The 15,995-nt window shown below is 44.2% G+C and overlaps 1 protein-coding gene across 10 annotated transcripts in view; it reads left to right on the top strand.

Moving 5' to 3' along the window:
• C2H10orf67 (chromosome 2 C10orf67 homolog) overlaps positions 1–15,995 on the top strand; it is a 154,525-nt gene that overhangs the window by 121,473 nt on the left and 17,057 nt on the right. For 5 of the 10 annotated variants that reach the window (XM_073334241.1, XM_073334240.1, XM_073334239.1 and 2 more), the window contains one exon: positions 1,839–1,938. In XM_073334241.1, the coding sequence (XP_073190342.1) occupies positions 1,839–1,938 (100 nt within the window). Of the gene's footprint in view, positions 1–1,838; positions 1,939–6,941; positions 9,355–13,028; positions 14,172–15,995 lie in introns of those variants that run through there. The other 5 variants (XR_012157581.1, XR_012157577.1, XR_012157578.1 and 2 more) reach the window with 4 other exon arrangements.

Raw genomic sequence — 15,995 nt, 5'->3', positions numbered from 1 at the left:
TCCCCAGGTTACACTGCATGGGCTCCTCAGCTTTGGGACACTGGGCTGCTACGTGCCCCAACTCTCTGCATGCATAACATCTATACATGGCCCTAGTCACCACCTGTCCTTTGGGCTAGGGGGACTGGCCCCACAGTCCTCTTTGCCCAGGTCACTCCATCCCTTCATGGCCCCTGGCTGGTCCTCTGCTCCCCTCTTCTCCCACCTAGACCTTCCCAGGTGCTGGGTCGTCCGAATTCCTGGGATCGGGGCGATCGTTTGATTCAGAATGAATCTTCCCTAGGTGGTCGTGAAAGTTCCTTGGCCATTATCCATCTCTCCACTAGTGCAACCACCTCATCATAGGAGGAGGGGTCATTCTGGCCCACCCTTGCATGAAGGTCTGGTGGCAGTCCCCTCATGTACTGGTCTATGACCAGAATCTCCTCGGGACTATTGGCCTTGGGTTGCAGCCACTTCCGTGCAAGGTGGGTGAGGTCAAATAGTTTGGACCTTGGAGGCTTGGTCTGTTGGTACCTCCACTTGTAATACCTCTGGGCCTGCACCGCTGCCATCACCCCGAATGGGCCAGGATCTCCGCTTTCAATTGGGGGTAGTCAGACGCCACTTTTACAGGCATATCATGGTAAGCCTTCTGGGCCTCCCCACACGAAAAGGAGGTGAGGATGTCAGCCTGGTCCTTGGGCCAGGCCTTACACAATGCAGTCCTTTCAAAGGTAAGGAGGTACGCTTCCACATAGTCTTCCGCAGTCATCTTTGGTAGGTAAGTGGTGGCCTTGCGGGCTCGCATCCCGTTGGGCCCATGGGCTATGGTGGTCAGGGCTTTCAGCTGGTCAATCAACTCTCACTGGAGGGCTCAGTCCTGGGCAGCCTGATTCGTCAACAATTGGTTGGTCTTGTGCTGCAACCCCATCGATTCCTGCTGGGCTGTCGTCTGGGATTAGGTGACCTCCTGCTGGGTCACTGTGGCCTGTACTAGTGCCCTCACCACATTGTCCATTGTGGTGAGGACAAGAAAATCCCCTTTTTCTCTTTTTTTGGCTTAGTCTGCTGCACAGTCACACAATCCCACCACTGACACCAGTTGTGACAGAGCTCCTTCTCTGCCTTGGAGGGTTCTGTGCTTCCACATAACAGTGGGCCGGGGTATTCCTCTCAACCTCAGAATTCCCCCATGCTCCTGGGCTTGCTGTCCATACCTTGCCTGAGAAGGGTTCCTCCCTGCTTATCCTGGGGCTAATATACCTGCCTTCCAGCACTCTCTTGTAACCATCTGGCCTGACCCTGTCACAAATGTTAAAAAGGTCTGTAAGAGACCATTCCCCTTCTAAAAAAATCAAAAGAAGTATTAACACTATTTCCGTGGAAGTTGAATCAGGCCAAAAAATGGTAACACAAAAACTAGGACAGAGTTATGGTTATTTAAATGCTGCTCATTGAGAATATTTCAGTATTTGTTTGCAACATGTTGTAGTTATTATAGAGCCTAGAAACTGTAGTCATAGACCAAGACCCCCAGTGTGCTAGGTGCTGTACATACACAGAACAAAAAGATGGTCCCTACACCAAATAGCTTACAATCTAAGTATAAAACAAGACACAGCAGGTTGATCTACACAAACAAGGAAATACAAAGAAACTGTGAGACCTGGCTGGTGTCAGAATTGTTTATGTGACTTCCGATTTCCACTTTTTATAGTATTTGATGGTTTTACAGATGCTTTTATGTCTTTGCTTGAATTTCACACAATAACCTTAAATGTAACTTAACAAGTTTCTTGTTATTTAATCAACCAATAACTTTTAATCAGTCTTAATGAAAAAATGTTCCATACTAGCCCCAGATATCTTCCCAGTCTACTGCAGAGATGGAAGAAACAGATCTTAATATTGTAAAAATTCCAACCGGAACAGAAATGTGCTCTTTGTATGAAGATGGTAAGTATGACATTTTTTAGGAAAAATAATATATTTCATAATTTTATGGGAAAACAGACTGATAGGAATCCTGTTCCTCCAATTCCGTTCACGCTGCCCTGAGAATGTTTACATAAAAACTAAGTAGGGCTTTATAAGAACTTCAATTAAATTATTATTGTTTGTTATGAAACAGGAAATAATATTGTAGCAGGGTGGTCACCCTGCTCTGGCCCTGAAGGGGTTAAAACATCCCTGGGGACCCAAAAGGAGTTAAAAGCAGCCAAGCTAGGCTGATTGGGGAAGCAGCCACAGGTGTGGCCAGCTCGATCAGGGCCCAGCTGGCCCTTATAAGAGGGCTGGAGGCATCTCTCTCCAGCCCTGGAGAGGGAAGGGCTAGCTGCCTGGGAGCAAGATACCTGAAGTAGAACAGTGCTGGGGAAGGGCAAGAGGAGCTGAGGCACTCCAGCCTGGTAAAACCCCAGGCTGCAGGCCTTGTTGAAGGCCTACAGCGGTATTGGGGCTTCAGAAATACAGCCTGGGAATAGGCAAAGACAGCAGGTCCTAACCCCTTTCCAATGATGAGTGGTCATTACAGACTGCAGTCTGCCCCAGTGAGCAGAGGCTAGATGATGACTGGCAGTAGCCACTGAGGCAAGGTGGGTTTAGAGGGTTGGGGGCTCCACTGGGAGGGGAGACCCAGCATGTGGGGGTTCTGCCCCAGCAGCACTCTGATGTAAAAGGGGCACCGGGGTCCGGGAGGGACATGGAGGCCTGAGGCAGGTGAGCCGGGGGCCTGCAGAGGGTGCTCTGGGCTGGACAAGAGCTAATTCCCAAGACGACCAGCAGGAGGTGCCATACTAGTGAGTATGGACTGTGCTACAAATATATTTTAAATGCAATGCAGCAGTTTGACAAGAAGCAAAATACAATTAACTACTTCTCTTATAAAAGTTCGGAGCATTAAGCATTCATTTTGTCTGGTATGCAGTTTGTCAATCAGATCTCATGGGCTCTGATCCAACAAAGCACTTAAGTACATGCTTAACTTTAAGCATGTGAGTGGTTCTTGGACTTCAATGAATTATCCACATGAAGTTAAGTTAAAGTTAAGCACATGCTTTAAGCGTTTTGCTGGATCAAGGCTTTAGTATGCATACTTTCCACTAATAGTACTAATATTGAAACTAGCTACCATTCCTGCCTTTTGTTAGTATAGATACATCACTCTGGATGCTTGAATGCTATTTAAGTATTCTCTGTCTCTTTGGTTAGATTGACAAGTAGCAAAATCTGTTAAAACTTTTACATTTGGCATTGTTCTGCTGTTTATCCCACTTCCATAACTCTCCTCCAGTTCTTTCTCTTATTCGCACAAGTTCAAGCAAAACCTACATCAGGTTTTGGAAGTGAAGCTTGTCAAGTCAGGAATACAGAAGTAGCATTTCAAAATGGAGTCCTCCATGTCAGTAACGTTGGCAGTTAGCTCTGGGAACTTCATTGCTTCAGAGGACCTGCAAAATACCCATATGTATTTGCCCATTGTTGTCATAGGTTTCTAATCCTGTCATTAGGACCTTTAATCTACCTTGCTGTTTGACCTTTGCTCCCATGTTATTTACCAAAATGATAGTAGTATTGGCAGCCACTGACAGAGACAACTATACTAGTGTACTCTGATGGCAGGCCAACCAGAGCCCTGACACTTCCACTCAGACACTGCTGTTTGTTGAGCCTAGGAACTAAACAATTACATAGCTAACTTCTTTCTTCATGGCTTCTGATCTACATGGGCACAATTTTCAGTGTCGCAATCTATAAGTCTTTCCACAAAAAGAGAGGGTAAAAGTCCCAGACTCCTAAATAAATAAATAAATAAATGCCACATTCACGATTACTTGGATCTGCTACATTTAGAGGTCTCTGATCAGGAGCTGACTCATTGAATCAGTTCTGTTTTTATTCCTCTTGGGAAAAGTAGATTCACCATCCTGAAGTTTTAAGATCAAAGGTGGTTATCCCAAAAGGAATCAATTCTTTTCTTTCCTGGGTATCTGGCTAGTGAATCTTGCCCATATGCTCAGGGTTCAGCTGATTGCCATATTTGGGGTCGGGAAGGAATTTTCCTCCAGGGCAGATTGGAAGAGGCCCTGGAGGTTTTTCGCCTTCCTCTGTAGCATGGGGCACGGCTCACTTGCTGGAGGATTCTCTGCTCCTTGAAGTCTTTAAACCACGATTTGAGGACTTCAGTAGCTCAGACATAGGTGAGAGGTTTCTCGCAGGAGTGGGTGGATGAGATTCTGTGGCCTACGTTGTGCAGGAGGTCAGACTAGATGATCATAATGGTCCCTTCTGACCTTAATATCTATGAATTCTTATCCCTGGGCAGAAGATGCAAAGAAACAATTATGAACCTGAATAAAACACACTATGCTCCTGCTTTAAAGTCTATTTAAAGTCTAGACAACTATTTTTATTTGAGGGAGCTGGAGTTAAAAAAAAAAAATAGCAGTTGAATATTGTGTTACACTATCTAATTACTGAAGCAACAACAGTCTCCTGATAACTCCGTTTGTTCTAATCAGCCCAGATGGGGGTACTGTTGTCTGATGGTCTCAGCTGCTGATGGTCTCTTTGTCAGCTGGCTCTTGGTAGCTGAGGCCAGGTTTTAGGTATGTCCTGCAGCAGGCCCTGGTTCCTTTCTTCTCTGTTTGGGAAGTGGCTTAGCAAGCAGGGTCTCCTGTTCTTGTGAAGGGGAATTCTGTGAGCCCATGTAAGGCTCACCTGTCTGTGCTTCTCCCACTCTTTCTGCAGCCAGGCTAGCTGTTTCCCTCCTTCTCCACAAAAACTACTGATTATCTCTCTTGAGGTTGTGGAAGTTTCTGAGCGTGAGACTGTGTTTGGTATGTGCTATGTGCACTAGCTGGTTTTCTGTTAGTCTTTGTGTGTTTTTTGTTAGTTGCTGTCCCTTTGTTTTAGGGCTGTTGTGTTCCCACCCTTTTTTTCTTTGGAGGGGGGGTTCTCCATGGGGGTCAACTTCAGATGGGTTTAGTGGCTTGACCCCCGAGCATGGGGTTCAGTGTGTACCTGCTGTCTCCTACACTGTGGAGTTTGCTGTGTGTAGGTAAGACTATTGGCTGTGCTAATATAAAATCCAGTGCCACCGGACTCCCTGTTAATATAAAATTTGAAGTGATTTTCCTAACCAACAGCAGTTTGTGAATCATTTCGTACAGGAGGGATTTTAGGTCAAGGAATCTTTTGTTCCAGTGTTTTCCTTATTTATTCCTGCTACTAAAATAGTGGTTTTTTTCCAATGCGCCCCTTCCCCCTTCATTCACAATGAGACCCTAGTATCTGATCTCTCTCTCATTGTTTCTGCTGTTAGGATTATTCTGTTGGATTGCAAGAACCCAAATGTGAAACATGTTATGTCATTCCAGCCCCAGGCTTAAATAATCTGAACAGCTCTTCAACCTGTTTTTAAAGGTGCATATAGATGGGGTCGAATATACAGTGTTTGCTATCTCTGAAAAGCTGAAATGTTTCTTGTGTGGTGACCCTGGTCAATTGAGGGGTTACTGCTCATGTACAACTGGCTCTGGATTCCCTGGTGAGAATATGGGACCCCAGGATAGTGTTGAGGGGTTGGGACACCAAGGGACCAGCAGGAGACAGAGCCTGCATCTGCATGGCCAGACTATTCCCTCTGCCCATGTGGTCTGCCATTGTCCAAGGAGCAGCACTCCCCAGAGAAACCCTCTGTTATGACTCTATCACTTATGCCTGGACAGAAGATAGCCTGGAAGTTGTGGCGCTTCTCCTTACAGAGCAAGCAGTCACACATTATAGAGATGCGGGTGAAGAACAGATCAATAAAATAGATTTATGCGGGACTATTTGTAAAAGGGCTAGGAATTTGGAGGCCCCTGAACTTCTGGCCGTGGCTCAGGATGAAGCTGTGTGCCCTAAGAAGAATTGCTTTGCTGTGGGTGGTGGATCCATGACTAGAGCTCCCAGTGGGGTGCTGCCTTCCCCTGGCATGGTGAGCCCTCAAGCCCCCATCCTGCATGCTATAGTGATGACAACAGGTCCCAGCCTGGGGCTGTGCTGCCTATCACTGTTGGGAAAATAGATATGCCAGCTTCTTCCACTGAATCTCTCTTCTTGTGTAACATTCTCATTATTCACAAAGCAGTTCAATGTTCTCCTAAGCTGGCAGAGTCTGAGAGAGGTGGAGTGGACGATGATGATCTCTCTCTGACTCCTCACTGATTCCTGATATCCCAGCCCATCACTAGATAGGAAGGGTGACTACAGTGTGCAGAAGATTAGTGACTTCTTGTATAGTACTAAAGGGAAGTGGGGAGTTGAGGTCAAGGCCTGTTTTCCTGACTTACAGCACTTTGTTCACTCCGCTACTCTTGTGTTAAGTGATACCTTGGGTGATCATGGGAAACATTTCCATCTCAAAAAGTTGCTGAGTATTTTGAGGAAGCATGCCTCCCATTGGCTCTTTTTTTTTTCTCAAGTACTTCTGCTTTCCGTTGTTTCTCTGCTCCTTGGCGCTCTCCTTCTAGTCTCTGTGGTGCTGCTCAACTTTTGGCTCTGCAAATATTAATGGATGCTGGGATGGTCATAAAAGGGCACAACTCTTTCAATTTCTCAGACAAAAATGGGCTGATGTCCTTTTGCAAGAGATGCGCTCAGACCCCGATAATCAGGAGAACTGAAGGAATAAGAAGGGGAAGCTTTCTTGAGCCATGGCTCCAATGTCATTGCTGGCATCGCTGTTCCTTTTACCAGGGTGTGGGGACACAGATCCTCTCTGTGAAGGAGATTGTGCAGGGCCAGCTCCTCAAAGCGGAGATGCATGTTGGCACTGTTTTTAATCTTTTTACTGTGTATACACCCACACTGCAGCAAGACAGTGTCTCCTTTTTGCAAACACTTGCACATGCCATGTTTGACTGTGACCTGACTTGGAAGGGGATTTCATTTTCACTGTTTTATGTTTGTTTTAGACAGGAACCATGAGGAGCTACACCCTCAATCATCCAGGGAATTGTATAGTCTCCTATAGACGTTTGGGCTAGTAGATGTTTGGAAGTTCTCCAACCCACTGTTAGGCAGTACTTTTGGCTGAAAGCTACTCCCAGCCACATCTCAGGGGCTAGATTGGATCGCGTTTATACCATGAAGGCCAGCGTGAATACGTTTGTTCAGTCCTCCATGTCTCCCAACTCACTTGTCTGATCATCATTATGTCTGTCAGTGTGTGTCTCCTTCTTCCTGTCTGTTCTTCCCATTGGCACTTTAATACCAAATTGTTACAGGACTTGAATTTCACCCAGATATTCACTGTGCTTTGGGAGGGCTGGCGGCAGAAGAAGCCCCTTTATGAGTCATTGAGAGAGTGGTGGTGTGTCATGAAAGTCTAGATCAAACTGTTTTGCCAATGGTATACCCAGGCTACCACATGGTCCTTGCATCAGGCCATGTATGCCCTGGCATGAGATATCTTGGACCTTCATGTGGGGAACCCAGTGCAGACTCACCAAACTCAACTGAGAAGTACTGACTCCTGAGATGCTTGCTGGAAGAGAAGGTGAAGGATGCCCTGGTTCAGGCCCTTTGTATCCAGCTGCATGGCCTTGATACTCCCACAAGGTTTTTTGTGGGGTTGGAGAAGAAGACTGCAGACTGTCAGCAGGTCTCTTGTCTCCAGCTGCCAAATGATTATTTGATGACTGAGCTAGCTGAGATCTGGAAAGCAGCTCTTTCCTTTTGACAGTACTGTGTATTTGTCTGAATCCTGTGATATGCTGGCAATGGCAGAGCTGCACTAGGGCTTACCCTGTCTAACTGGTGATGTGCAGTGGTGCCTAGATGCCATGCTGTCATTACAGGAGCTCTGTTGCAGTCCAGCAGCTCTCTATGGGCAATGCCCCCTGTACTGATGGGCTGCCATCTGAATTCTACAAACATTCCATAAACCTGGATGCCCCATCATCTCAGGCATAAGCACTCTTACAACAGGATTATCTGACTATTTGGACTCTCCTCAGATCCTATGCTACCAGCACTCCCAGTGATCTTCGAGACACCACCAAGTTCCTGAAAAAGCTACAATCCATCGATGATCTTCCTGAAAACACCATCCTGGCCACCATGGATGTAGAAGCTCTTTACACCAATATTCCACATGAGGATGGACTATAAGATGAGGCCACGGCACACCTGGTGGCTGAGCTTTGTGACTTTGTCCTCACCCACCCCCATTTCAGATTTGGGGACAACTTATACCTTCAAGTCAGTGGCACTGCTATGGGTACCCGCATGGCCCCACAGTATGCCAACATTTTTATGGCTCACTTAGAACAACACTTCCTCAGCTCTCATTCCCTAGCCCCCCTCCTCTACTTGCACTACGTGGATGACGACATCATCATATGGACCCACAAGAAGGAGGCCCTTGAAGAATTCCACCTGGATTTCAACAATTTCCACCCCACCATCAACCTCAGCCTGGACCAGTCCGCACAAGAGATACACTTTCTGGACACTACAATGCAAATAAGGGATGGTCACATAAACACCACCCTATACCGGAACCCTAATGACCGCTATACTTACCTCCATGCCTTCAGCTTCCATCCAGGACACCTCACATGATCCATTGTCTACTGCCAAGGCCTAAGATACAACCAAATTTGCTCCAATCCCTCAGACTGAGACACACACCTACAAAATCTTTATCAAGCATTTTTAAAACTACAATACCCACCTGGGGAAGTGAGGAAACAGATTGACAGAGTGAGATGGGTACCCAGAAGTCACCTACTGTAGGACAGGCCCAACAAGGAAAATAACAGAACATCAGGGGCAATCGCATACAGCCCCCAGCTAAAACCTCTCTAGCACATTATCAACTATCTACAACCTATCCTGGAAAATGATCCCTCACTCTCACAGACCTTGGGAGGCAGGCTAGTCCTCGCTTACAGACAGCCCCACAACCTGAAACCAATACTCGCCCACAACTACACACCACACCACAGAAACACTAACTCAGGAACCAATCCCTGTAGCAACCTCGTTGCCTACTCTGTCCCCATATCTACTCTAGTGACACCATCAGAGGCCCCAACCACATCAGCCACACCATCAGAGGCTCATTTACCTGCATGTCTACTAATGTTACGTATGCCATCATGTGCCAGCAATGCCCCTCTGCCATGTACATTGGCCAAACCAGACAGTCCCTACGTAAAAGAATAAATGGACACAAATTGGACATCAGGAACGGTAACATACAAAAGCCAGTAGGAGAACACTTCAATCTTCCTGGACATTCTGTAACAGATTTAAAAGTAGCTATACTTGAACAAAAAAACTTCAGAAATGGACTTCAAAGAGAAACAGCAGAACTAGTAAGTAAGTAACTTAGTAAGTAATCTAGCTAGATATGCGTTAGATTCTGTTTTGTTTAAATGGCTGATAAAATAAGCTGTGCTGAATGGAATGGATATTCCTGTTTTTGTGTCTTTTTGTAACTTAAGGTTTTGCCTAGAGGGATTCTGTGTTTTGAATCTGATTACCCTGTAAGGTATTTACCATCCTGATTTTACAGAGGTGATCCTTTTACTTTTTTTCTTCAATTAAAATTCTTCTTTTAAGAACCTGATTGCTTTTTTCATTGTTCTTAAGATCCAAGGGTTTGGGTCTGGGTTCACCTATGCAAATTAGTGAGGATTTTTATCAAGCCTTCCCCAGGAAAGGGGGTGTAGTGTTTGGGGAGGATTTTGGGGGGAAAGACGTTTCCAAGCGGGCTCTTTCCCGGTTATATATTTGTTAGACACTTGGTGGTGGCAGCAATAAAGTCCTAAGGGCAAAAGGTAAAATAGTTTGTACCTTGGGGATGTTTTAACCTAAGCTGGTAAAAATAAGCTTAGGGGGTTTTCATGCCGGTCCCCACATCTGTACCTAGAGCTCAGAGTGGGGAAGGAACCTTGACAGGTGCCACCGGACTCCTTGTTGTTTTTGTGGATACAGACTAACATGGCTACCCCCGATACTAGAAACATTTGACATCTTATTGGTCCTGACTTATTTCTAATGATGTTGGAGTGTATCAAGGAGCAAGAGCCACCACTTTGCTGCTGTTGGGCAGTGATTACCCTGCTGCACAAAAAAGGAGATCTCTGTGATTTTTCAGAATTGTAAACATATTTTCTTTCTCTGCTTCAGTTATAAGATTTTATCCAGGGACTTAGCCAACCAGCTGAAGGATCGTTTGGGCACTTTGATTCATCCTGATCAAACATTCTGTTTCTAGCTCCTGTATTTTTGATAATTTATTCGTAATTTGTGGTGTTTTTACTGTTAGTAAACTTTTTAATCTGGATGTGGGGCTTATTTAAATGGGTCAGAAGAAGGCCTTTGATAGAGTTAATCATAGTTATCGTTTAGAAGTGTGAGAAGCTTTTGGGATTGGGCCAATGCACTTCATATATTTCTTTATTGTATCATAACGTTTTTAGTTTCTTAAAGATTAATGGGGGTATTAGCTGCTGCTTCCCAGTCCACAGGGGCATACATTGGGGTGCCCTTTGTCTGGGATGTTATATGCCCTGAGTCTGGAGCCATTCCTGTGCTTGTTTAAAAAGCTATTTGACTGGCTTACCTGGGCCAGGAGAGCCAGACACATTCCCAGGTTGTCTGTCAACCTATGCTGATGAAATCTCAGTTTTTGTCATGACTGAAGGTGAAGTGTGGGCACTTTGTGTCTGTTTACAACTATATGAACAAGTATCCTCTGCCCGAATTAACTAGGCTAAGAATAATTAGATCTTATTGGGCCCTTTGCGGTGCCGCACGCCCCTTGGTGCCTCAACAATTACGGTGCGGCACCTCTGGAATTAAGGAGGTAGGGCTATTTTTCGTATCTGAACAATACAAGTTAAGGAACTGTACGGGGACTGAAGAGAGCGTGCAGGGCTGCCTGCAGAGATGGCACTGGCTCCTTTTTGGATGATCTTTTCAGGGATGGTGTCAAGGTTCCTCCCCCACTCTGAACTCTAGGGTACAGATGTGGGGACCTGCATGAAAAACCTCCTAAGCTTATCTTTACCAGCTTAGGTCAAAACTTCCCCAAGGTACAAAATATTCCACCCGTTATCCTTGGACTGGCCGCTACCACCACCAAACTAATACTGGTTACTGGGGAAGAGCTGTTTGGACGCGTCCTTCCCCCCCAAAATACTTCCCAAAACCTTGCACCCCACTTCCTGGACAAGGTTTGGTAAAAAGCCTCACCAATTTGCCTAGGTGACTACAGACCCAGACCCTTGGATCTTAAGAACAATGAACAATCCTCCCAACACTTGCACCCCCCCTTTCCTGGGAAATGTTGGATAAAAAGCCTCACCAATTTGCATAGGTGACCACAGACCCAAACCCTTGGATCTGAGAACAATGAAAAAGCATTCAGTTTTCTTACAAGAAGACTTTTAATAAAAATAGAAGTAAATAGAAATGAAGAAATCCCCCCTGTAAAATCAGGATGGTAGATATCTTGCAGGGTAATTAGATTCAAAAACATAGAGAACCCCTCTAGGCAAAACCTTAAGTTACAAAAAAGATACACAGACAGAAATAGTTATTCTATTCAGCACAATTCTTTTCTCAGCCATTTAAAGAAATCATAATCTAACACATACCTAGCTAGATTACTTACTAAAAGTTCTAAGACTCCATTCCTGGTCTATCCCCCACAAAGACCAGCATATAGACAGACACACAGACCCTTTGTTTCTCTCCCTCCTCCCAGCTTTTGAAAGTATCTTGTCTCCTCATTGGTCATTTTGGTCAGGTGCCAGCGAGGTTACCTTTAGCTTCTTAACCCTTTACAGGTGAGAGGAGCTTTCCCCTGGCCAGGAGGGATTTCAAAGGGGTTTACCCTTCCCTTTATATTTATGACAGATGGGTTTTGATTGCTAGCAACATGTGGCCTCAGTGTTGTAGCACCAGCTGGTGTGTCTGGATCCTCCTCCGGGCCTCCAGGACCAGATTCAGCACATCCACCAAAAAAAATTTTTTTTTGATTAAACCGTTACCACTGGTTGCACCCTGCTTTGCTGCTGTTGCCATTAGATGAAGGTGGCTGGGGCTTATTGGCCTGGTCAGGAGGGTGGCGGCCTTTTGCATCCAGTCTGTTCAACTGTTGCTGTACTCTGACTCCCTGCTGGCCTGGAAGACCCTTGCCCTCTCTGTCCTCCATCATGTTGGGGGATGGGCTTTGACCTTCACATTTTCTTGTTGGCATCTGGTTGATTACAAAGTTTAGATTTGCCTCCATTCTGTAATGGCCTTTTTAATGCCTGGTGACTTCTCTGCAGTGCCCAGCCTGACCAGGCATTTTTAGCCTGTGGTCTTGAGACACTGTTTTTCAGCCCATTTTTATTTTCTGAAGGTCTTTCTGCCAGGAGCCTGTTTTCTGCCTTTACTCAGGCTGGACTGACAAGCTGCCCCACCTGATTGTTCCTTGTTTGTCACACTGGAAATCAGCAGCAGCTTTTGCTGCGCAGACCAGAAACCAGTCTGTGTGTTTTTTGGATAAGGTTCTTGCTGAATTCCATGTGGCACTCCTTAAACGGGCTACTCAGCATTTGCAGAAAGTTTTTGCAGGAACTGTCCTTCAAGTGGGGGAACCCTCTGTTCCCCTCACTGGTTTTCTTCTCTTCTGTGGATGAGATTCTTGTCCTGGAAGGGTCTGGTAAATGTTTTTGTAGCCATGATCACGAAGCAGCTCTGTGGTATGTGTGGCATTATGCCACCCTCTCTGATCTCCCTGATACAACCCAGAGGATGGCTCTGTCCCTGGGTGACTTTATGTCCTCAGCTTGAAGGATGCTGTAGAAGCTTCCTCATTCTAAGTGTTCTGGTGACTTGCATTGGAGGGTCCTGCACAGCATCATAGCAACCAAACATTTTGTGACTATATCAGTCCTAATGTGTCTGTGCAGTGCACTTTCTGTTTAGCCTCAGACATGGTGTTTCATTTTTTCCTTCATTGCCCCCATTTGATTCCTCTCTTTTTTGTTTTTCAGCAGCTTTTCAACGGTCTGGGAATGGTTTTCTTCTCTTTGTTCTGGGAGCGAGATACAGTGCTCACATTCAGCAGGTTTCATTCCTGGCTAACTTTTTTCTGGGTCAGGCAAAAATTGGCCATTCTAAAACCTCTCTAGAACTGAATAGCCAGGGTAGAAGACGGTGATGTGCTAGGGCTGTTCCACATGCGGATTGTGGCCCAGCTGCAGATCAATTACACCTTTTATAAATTACTTGTAACCTGGATAACTTTTGGTTGATTTGATGTGTTAACAATATTAGAGTGAACTTAGTGGTGATGATGATGCTTTAGTGATTCATGGTTAAGGTGGTTTCATTTTATTTCACTCATCTCTCTGTGTGTAAATATGGTAATATTATAACATTTGTAGTAGTTTTTAATGTGTTTGGTGAATAAAGTTTTTCATGTCACCCCTCCCCCTCTGCATAAGGACTTTTGATCCCTTCTCTCTTAGTATCAGGTGTAACAATCAGATGGCAACACGAGGAACCACAAATTATGTCTACTCATTGGAATGGGTATGCTTTGAATTTGGTATAACAGGATGCTATTGAAAATAATACTATTCTAAGATACTCTTGTAACTGTTTTTAAAATTAATTTAGCAGGTTTTTTTGTAATTACCCAAATAAGTTCAGGACATTAAATATGTAGTGTTAAGTACATCACCAGGTATCAGTGTTCTCTGTCCAACAAGATGGACTCTCCAAGAAGCAGTATTGGTTACAATTTCGAAGAACTACCTTACCTTGTACAACTTGAGAAGTTGTGAAGGATGCAACAAAAGATCCTGAAATAAGAGTTTGAATTGGTGGCACAGTAGCTCAAACAGAGCAGTTTAACTTCCTTTTTGGTATTGAACTATGACAAAAAGTCCTAAACATGGTAGACAATCTGACCAAAACTCTGCAAGGGTTGGACTTTTCAGCAACAGAAGGACAGTCTTATATGAAAATGACTAATTCACTTTAGTCCATCAGATCAGAAGAAAGTGATAATTTATTCTGGGAGCAAATCCCCCAGAAAAGTTTTAATTTGGAGAAAGTCCAGAATGCCTGAGCTTTCAAGGAAGAGAAAAATTACCAAGAAAATGTAAATAGAGACAGGTGAACCCAGCTACCCAAATTCAGTAAAGGAATTTTATGAGTACTTCTGCTTTGAAGTAACTGATTTTTTTTTACATTGTCTAGAATTCAATCAAAACTCAAACAGGCTACAAAATCATTCAAAATCTTGAAGTTCTCACAACCTGGCCAAATATGACAGAAATGTGAGATCCCTGAAGCATGTCTTGATGTGGTTCTGAAATCAGCCAGGATTGACTGGATTATTCAGCTTCATCTGTTTCAAATAAGCTTTCATCTTCCAGAGGGATTGTTGAAGTCAGTTCAGAAATATATCTGTTCACCCAGCCAAGCCAAACATTAGCTGTTTTCAGAAGTGGTGAAGTTGATAAAAATTATTGTGGTGGTACCAGCTACAAATGTTCTAAGTAAGAATAGTTTCAGTGCTCTACTTAGTATTAAAACACTGCTTTGATCCACAGTGTAAGACTCATAGCTCAACTGGTGTATGATTTTACCTGTATACAAGGAGAAAACTACTGACTTATAGCTTTCAATAACTGCAGAAGAATTAATTTCAAGAAGCCCAGGGTAAAGATCATTGTCTGGAACTTTTTCAGTTATGCAAGGCATTCTTTTTACTTCTGTTTAAAAAAAGTAATGCTTTATTGAGTAGTTTTTTATCATGACTAAATTTGTCTCCTCTTGATAATGTGAGACAATTGAGCTCCTGTTCAAGATTCAGTCTTTCCTTTATTTGTTAATGCAATATCTGATTTTTTTTGGTGGGGTAGGGTGGGGGGGAAGGACTAAAGTACCCACAAGTCCCCAGTTGTCTCTGCCCATGCAAAGTAGACATCCACCTAAGCATACAGTAGTATTTGCAACATAATTAAGTACTGCCTTGCATTACTTGCATATGAAAGTAATTTTGATTTTAAAATCAAAGCTTTGTAATGCTTTGCTTTCATAGCTTAATAAATTAAGTCCAGAAGGGACAATTATCATCTAGTCTGACTTCCTGCATAACACAATCAGATTATTGATAAATATGGGTGTTAACCCTGGTGCTCTAGACCAGTGATTCTCAATCTTTCCAGACTACTGTACTCCTTTCAGGAGTCTGATTTGTCTTGTGTACCCCCAAGTTTCACCTCACTTAAACTACTTGCTTACAAAATCAGACATAAAAAGACAAGTGTCCCAGCACACTATTACTGAATAATTGCTTCCTTTCTAATTTTTCCCATATAATCAATTGGAATATAAATATTCTACTTACTTTTCAGTGTGTAGTATATAGAGCAGTATAAACAAGTCATTGTCTGGATGAAATTTTAATTTTTACTGACTTCACTGGTGCTTTTAATGTAGCCTGTTAACTAGGCAATATCTAGAAGAGTTGATGTACCCCTTGGAAGACCTCTGTGTACCCACCAGAGGTACACATACTCCTGGTTGAGAACCACTGCTCTAGACAAATTCCTGCTCAGGTAGCCGCCTGCCTACCTAAATTCCCCCCCCCCCTTTTTTTTTCAATTAGATACAGTATTTGCACTTCTGTCCACTATTTTTTTCTGTTGCTATGCACTGTGTGACAAAGTCAGGCCAGGTGGCTGCAAGAGGGTCTGGGAAAACAGGTATGTTGGCCCTAGAATGCTAAAGGCCCTTTTTCCTACAAGCTGGCAATGGGTTACTTCAGGTCAATTAGGGATGCCTGAGTCCAATTAAGGGCTGCCTGAAACCTGTTAAAATCTCTCTTGGTGAGACAGATGGGCGGGAAGACAAATTGCTTCAAGGCTAGAGGCAGCAGAGAGATAGGTTTCAGAGTAGCAGCCGTGTTAGTCTGTATTCGCAAAAAGAAAAGGAGTACTTGTGGC

The sequence above is a fragment of the Lepidochelys kempii genome, chromosome 2 (assembly GCF_965140265.1).
Source record: "Lepidochelys kempii isolate rLepKem1 chromosome 2, rLepKem1.hap2, whole genome shotgun sequence".
NCBI lineage: Eukaryota > Metazoa > Chordata > Testudines > Cheloniidae > Lepidochelys > Lepidochelys kempii.
This window is presented reverse-complemented; position numbering and strand designations above follow the sequence as displayed.